At 44.3% G+C, this 6,000-nt stretch overlaps 1 protein-coding gene across 3 annotated transcripts in view; it reads right to left on the bottom strand.

The window, feature by feature from the left end:
* Positions 1–1,511: 1,511 nt before the first annotated feature.
* Positions 1,512–6,000, bottom strand: part of ZPBP2 (zona pellucida binding protein 2) — a 168,615-nt gene continuing 164,126 nt past the window's right edge. For all 3 annotated transcript variants that reach the window (XM_075347669.1, XM_075347672.1, XM_075347670.1), the window contains one exon: positions 1,512–1,711. In XM_075347669.1, coding sequence (XP_075203784.1) covers positions 1,614–1,711 — 98 coding nt within the window. In that variant the 3' untranslated portion in view covers positions 1,512–1,613. The remainder of the gene's footprint in view (positions 1,712–6,000) is intronic.

Genomic DNA, 6,000 nt, shown 5'->3' with positions numbered 1-6,000 from the left:
CCAGTTTGCAGAAAACTGGCATTAACCCCGTAATTACCCAGCCAGCCAATGCATCGGGGCAGCTGGATGAGCCTCGGTACAGCACCTGTGAATGGCGCTTCACAACGGAGCCGCCATTTTCAGGGGCAGCTGAGGACTGTTTTTCTCAGCGGGAGGGGCAGAGAATGCTTCAGCCTTATCCCGCTGAGAAGCACAGCCCTCAGTTGCTTGCTTGCATCGGGCTGGACAGTGAAAATACAGCGGAGCACATTTTTTTTTTTTTTAAAAAGAATTGTGAAAAAAGACCTGGGATCCTGTTTTGCCAGCTAAAAGCAAGCAGCCTGTAACTAGCTGCTTTTAGCTGGCAATCCAGAGTCCGGACACAACACGACTACACTGCCACTACTCGACACTACAAAATGGTGAAACTTCCTCTTCCTGAACTATCCTACATCACTTCCTGCGGATTTGTTTGCGAAATCCGCACCAAATCCGCAGGAAAAAGAGCCTGTGGGAACAGACCTGCGGATTTCTTGCGGATTTTACACCTTGCATTGACTTGCATGGGAAAAATCCGCAACAAAATCCGCAACAATAATTGACATGCTGCAGATTTTTCCGGATCAAAATCCGCGGCAAATCCGCCGCGGAAAAATCCGCAGCATGGGCACAGCATTTCCAAAATGCCATTGAAATGGCTTGGAAGTGCCGCTGCTGCAGATTTTCGGCAAATCCGCGGTAAATTCGCGGCAAATCCGCGGCAAAATCCGCGGTAAATCCGCAACGTGGGCACATAGCCTTAACTTGTTTTATTTACTGCTGCATTCTATGTCCTGTTGTGTATAAATATGTGACTTTTCAGATTTTGTGTTATACCATGCCTGATTAAGAGACCGGCGTAGTCTCAGACGCTTGCTATTATTACCATCTTTTCAGTTAGCCATTAAAAGGTATCAACCACTAAGGACTCTCAGTTCTTTTAGGCCCTGTGCGCATGCTGCAGATTTACTGCAGATTTTACCGTGGATTTGCTGCAGAAAATGTGTCTAACATTTCTGCAGTCATTCCCCAGCAAAACCTATGGGTATAAAAAAATGCTGTGTGCACAGTGCATTTTTTTATACCTGCGGATTTACCCGCAGAATTTCCGCTGCAGAAATAATGTGCATGTCACTTCTTTTCTGCAGGTACCTGCGGTTTTTGCCATAGATAATGGTAAAAAACCGCAGGGACCAACCTGCGGAAAAACCACGGCAAAACCGCAGCAAATCTCGGCAAAAACGCAGGTGCAGTTTTATCGCGTTTTTTGCCGCGGGTGCGGTATTCTGTCAGAGGGTGCGGATTTTTCTTAAGAAAAGTCCATTTTCTAGTGCGCACATACCCTTAAACAATTTTTTTATGTCTAATGGCTAACATGGTACAAAGATATATTTTACCTGCATCAACAAATATAAAGGGATTTAAGATATTGTACCAATACTAAGTAAATCTGAGCATTCAAAACAATTTACTTTTGTTGAAAAAAGCTTTAATCAATATTATTGGCAGAAGATAGTCACTTAGTCATGAGTTAGAGCTTGTCCAGTTGTAATGGTAGACAAGATAAGAAGTGTGATGATGTCTAATGTTACCCATCAGCATTCTGTTGCTCCATAGTGGGTTATCGTGATGTCCTTGCAAACCTCACACTGAAGGCTGTTGTCTGAGCTAAACAATCCTGGATCACAAACAACTGCCAAAAAACACATGGAATAACACATTACAACCAAAAATGACACGTTTCCTATCTTAACACAGAATTACATATATACATTCCATCAATGAACTACGATATTATTGCGGATAATAAAAATATTAATGTACGAAAATGACCAGCCATTCTTATCTAAGGGTAAGAAAAAAAAGGATGAGAATACAACAGCTGTAGTATCATGTTAGCTGTTAACTCTGTACCTGGTTAGCATGTTGGAACTATACCTGGAATATGCCACAAATGGATGAAGAGTATTATAGGCAACCATCACAGGTTTGGTGTCAGTACTACATGATTTCTCACATATATTTAATTACTAATTTTTAGTAATTGTGTCTCAAGCTGTACAGTAAAGCTGCTGAGTTATAAATGGGAAGCCAATGAAGGGATTGACAGAGTGGCGAGGCCATGAAATAGCGAAAGGAGAAATGGATTAATCGGGCCGCAGAGTTTAGGATAGATTGGAAGGGTGCAAGAGTGTTAAAAGGGAGGACACAGAGCAGGAGGTTGCAGTAGTCGAGAAGGGGGATAATGAAGGCATGCACTAGTGTTTTTGCCAATTCTTGGTTAAGGAATGCACAAATCTGGGAGATATTTTTGAGTTGTAGTCGGCAGTAGATGAAGAGGGCTTGGATGTGTGGCTTGAAGGATAGAGCAGAGTTGAGGGTTACTCCGAGGCAACGAGCTTGCAAGACTGTGGGGAGTGAGCAGCCATCAACTTTGATGGATAGGCTTGTTGGGGGGGGGTTGAGAGAGGGCATGTCTTTTTTAACTCAATGAAAATATAGCTAAAAGGAATTACATTACATTAATTTCTATTTGAACCAAAATAAGAAAATATCCTCCCTCAATCCTAGTTGTCACACTTGCTTAAATTTCTTCACTTTAGCTTGCTCATGGCTGGAACTACACATTAATTTGTTAATTGCGACCTACGTTCCATAGTTGCTGCAGCTTTATGCAACCACATTCATTTTCATTGTGTTGAGCTCTAGCAGTGCCATACTGTGATGTTTGGTCATCAAGTAGACCCAGCCTAAAGGAAACCATTTATTGTAACCATTTAGGTTATGACTAGTGAAGGTTCAGGTCAGTCTGGCATATCCCTGATACATGAACACTTAGTCACTGATACTACAGTATGCCTTGCATTCAAGCACAGACATAAAGAAGTTTTCTTCTATTAATGTGACTCTCTTTCGTTTGTCCTAACTATTCCTAACTAACCCTCCACGTATTATACTTCTGCTACCTACCCTGATCTTGTAATCTGATCTCTCCGTGGCTCCTATATTCCTATGTTAATGTTTTGGCTTTGATCATTCTGGTCTGGAGACCGTAATCGGACAAACTGAGCCTCTCTGTGAGTGACAGCAGTCTGGGCATGCCTAGTGTCATATCTTTACTGGTCTCCCAAGAATAGATATGATAAAATATTTCCAAAAATGTGAGGGGTGTACTCACTTTTGTGATATACTGTACCTAATTAATAAATAAATATATAACGTGTAATTTCTGAAAGCCATAAGTCCAGCTTGTTTCACATCTAAAATTAAGATCCAATACATTACTTTAAACAGCAGTATTTATTTCCCAGTCCTTCTTTCTGGACATTTAGCCTTTTCTATTCCGTAAAATCATAGCCTATTATCAATGTTTTCTATTTGTGTCATTTACCTTTTTTATGTTATATAAATGTTGTGCTATCCGCTTTTTTAGTTTTGAATCAGTATATCCAAAATGCCAAATACTGCATGTTTTAAAGTCCATACATTAGATTCAATTATGTATTTTGAAATGAATGAGTGTATATATAGTGTGGACAGCACCCTGCAGCCTGTCAACTGTTTTTTTTTTCTTTTCTACAAACACAAACAATGCATTATTTACCACTGCAGCTAAAAAAAAATCCTTTTGACATTAATAAGAGTGTTTTTTAACCCTGCTGTTCTGTTCGGCCCATAGTAACCCGTAGACAATTTTTTGTGGCCCTGTAGATATTTTTCTATAAGTTTCTAAAACTTGAGGTTACCTGACGTTTCCTCATTTGGGGGACCTATCTATGAGTATTTTTTTTCTTTTTGTGTTTACTTTTAGCTACACGCCGATTTGTACACTTGTCGTGTTCGGGTCATAGTCACCCGGCATCATTTTTACAGCTGTGAGGCCAGATTTTCAGTGAAATAAAGGAGTTATAACCTCAGTTGGGTCTATTTATTGCATCTACTATTGTATATCAATTTATTTATTTCCTAAATTATTTCAATGGGGTCGTACACATGAGCTGCCGGGTGTATGCATTGAGATCTGCACACCATAAAAATGGCTTTATATTGATTATTTTTGGTGCGCAGTCTATTCTAAAGTGTAGAGCGCATCCGGAGAGATCACTAGGCACTACACGTGTATATTCTGCACAGAACGGACTGCGCAGAACGCGCTGTGTAAAGGGTACTTTACACGCTGCGATATCGGTACCAATATCGCTAGTGAGAGTACCCGCCCCTGTCAGTTGTGCGTCACAGGCAAATCGCTGCCCGTGGCGCACAACATCGCTAACATCTGTCACCCGGACTTACCTGCCCTGCAACGTTGCTGTTGCCGGCGAACCGCCTCCTTTCTAAGAGGGCGGTTTGTGCGGCGTCACAGCGACGTCACACGGCAGCCATCCAATAGCAGAGGAGGGGCAGAGATGAGCGGCCGAAACATGCCGCCCACTTCCTTCCTTCCTCATTGCCGGTGGACGGAGGTAAGGAGATGTTCGTCGCTCCTGTGGTGTCACACATAGCGATGTGTGATGCCGCAGGAACGACGAAATACATCGCTACTGACCAGACAACAATTTTTCATAAATAAACCTCTCACAGACAAACGATTTTTGCCTCTTTTGTGATCGTTAAAGGTCGCTCCGGCCTGTCACACGCTGCGATGTCGCTAACGATGCCGGATGTGTGTCAGAAACACCGTGACCCCGACGATATATCGTTAGCGATGTCGCATCGTGTAAATGGCCCTTAAGAGGGCCTTATTTTGTAAAGCTGAGCTCTAAAGGCCTCCAAATTATTTTTTTTTGCTAAGTAAATCTGTCTTCCTGGCTTATCTCCTTGTTTTCAGAAGGGTTCTTATTTTCTCTGCTCTTATCAGTACACATATGCTAACACATGCCCCTTAAAGGTGGTGTCACACACAGCGACAACGACGTCGATGCTACATCACCATTTTCTGTGACGTTGCAGCGACGTCCCGTCGCTGTCGCTGTGTGTGACATCCAGCAACGAGCTGGCCCCTGCTGTGAGGTCGCCGCTCGTTGCTGAATGTCCAGCTTCATTTTTTGGTCGTCGCTCTCCCGCTGTGACGCACAGATCGCTGTGTGTGACAGCGAGAGAGCGACGTAATGAAGCGAGCAGGGAGCAGGAGCCGGCATCTGGCAGCTGCGGTAAGCTGTAACCAAGGTAAACATCGGGTAACCAAGGTGGTTACCCGATATTTACCTTCGTTACCAGCCTCCGCCGCTCTCACGCTGCCAGCGCCGGCTCCTGCTCTCTGCACATGTAGCTGCAGTACACATCGTGTAATTAACCCGATGTGTACAGTAGCTAGGAGAGCAAGGAGCCAGCGCTAAGCAGTGTGCGCGGCTCCCTGCTCTCTGCACTGTGACATGTAGCTGCAGTACACATCGTGTAATTAACCCGATGTGTACTGTAGCTAGGAGAGCAGGGAGCCAGCGCTCAGTGTGCACGGCTCCCTGCTCTCTGCACATGTTGCAGCACAGCGACGCGTGTCGTTATGATCGCTGCTTCGGCTGCTGTGTTTGACAGCTAAGCAGCGATCATAACAGCGACTTACAAGGTCGCTGCTACGTCACAGAAAATGGTGACGTAACAGCGACGTCATTGTCGCTGTCGTTTAGTGTGACCCCAGCTTTACACACTGAGACTTTCTAGCGATCCCACTAGCGATCCCACCAGCGATCCCAACCTGGCCGGGATCGCTACAAAGTCTCTGGTGAGTCGCTGGTGAGCTGTCAAACAGGCAAACCTGGAAAACGACGCAACAGCGATACGGACCTGCAGAACGACCTAGCTAGTCATTGGGGACGTTGTAAAGCAGGTTTTTGAAAGGGAAGTCGCTAACGCTAACGCGATCATGCTGCACAGCGGGAAACAAAGGACCAAAGAATGGCCCTGAGAGATGTGTAGTGATCAGCAACTTCACAGCAGGGGCCAGGTCGCTGATGTGTTTCACACACTGCAATGTCGCTGGGGAGG

This window comes from Anomaloglossus baeobatrachus, chromosome 5 (assembly GCF_048569485.1).
Source record: "Anomaloglossus baeobatrachus isolate aAnoBae1 chromosome 5, aAnoBae1.hap1, whole genome shotgun sequence".
In the NCBI taxonomy this organism is placed as follows: domain Eukaryota; kingdom Metazoa; phylum Chordata; class Amphibia; order Anura; family Aromobatidae; genus Anomaloglossus; species Anomaloglossus baeobatrachus.
Note: the sequence above shows the minus strand (reverse complement) of the source record. Positions and strands in the feature narration are given on the sequence as shown.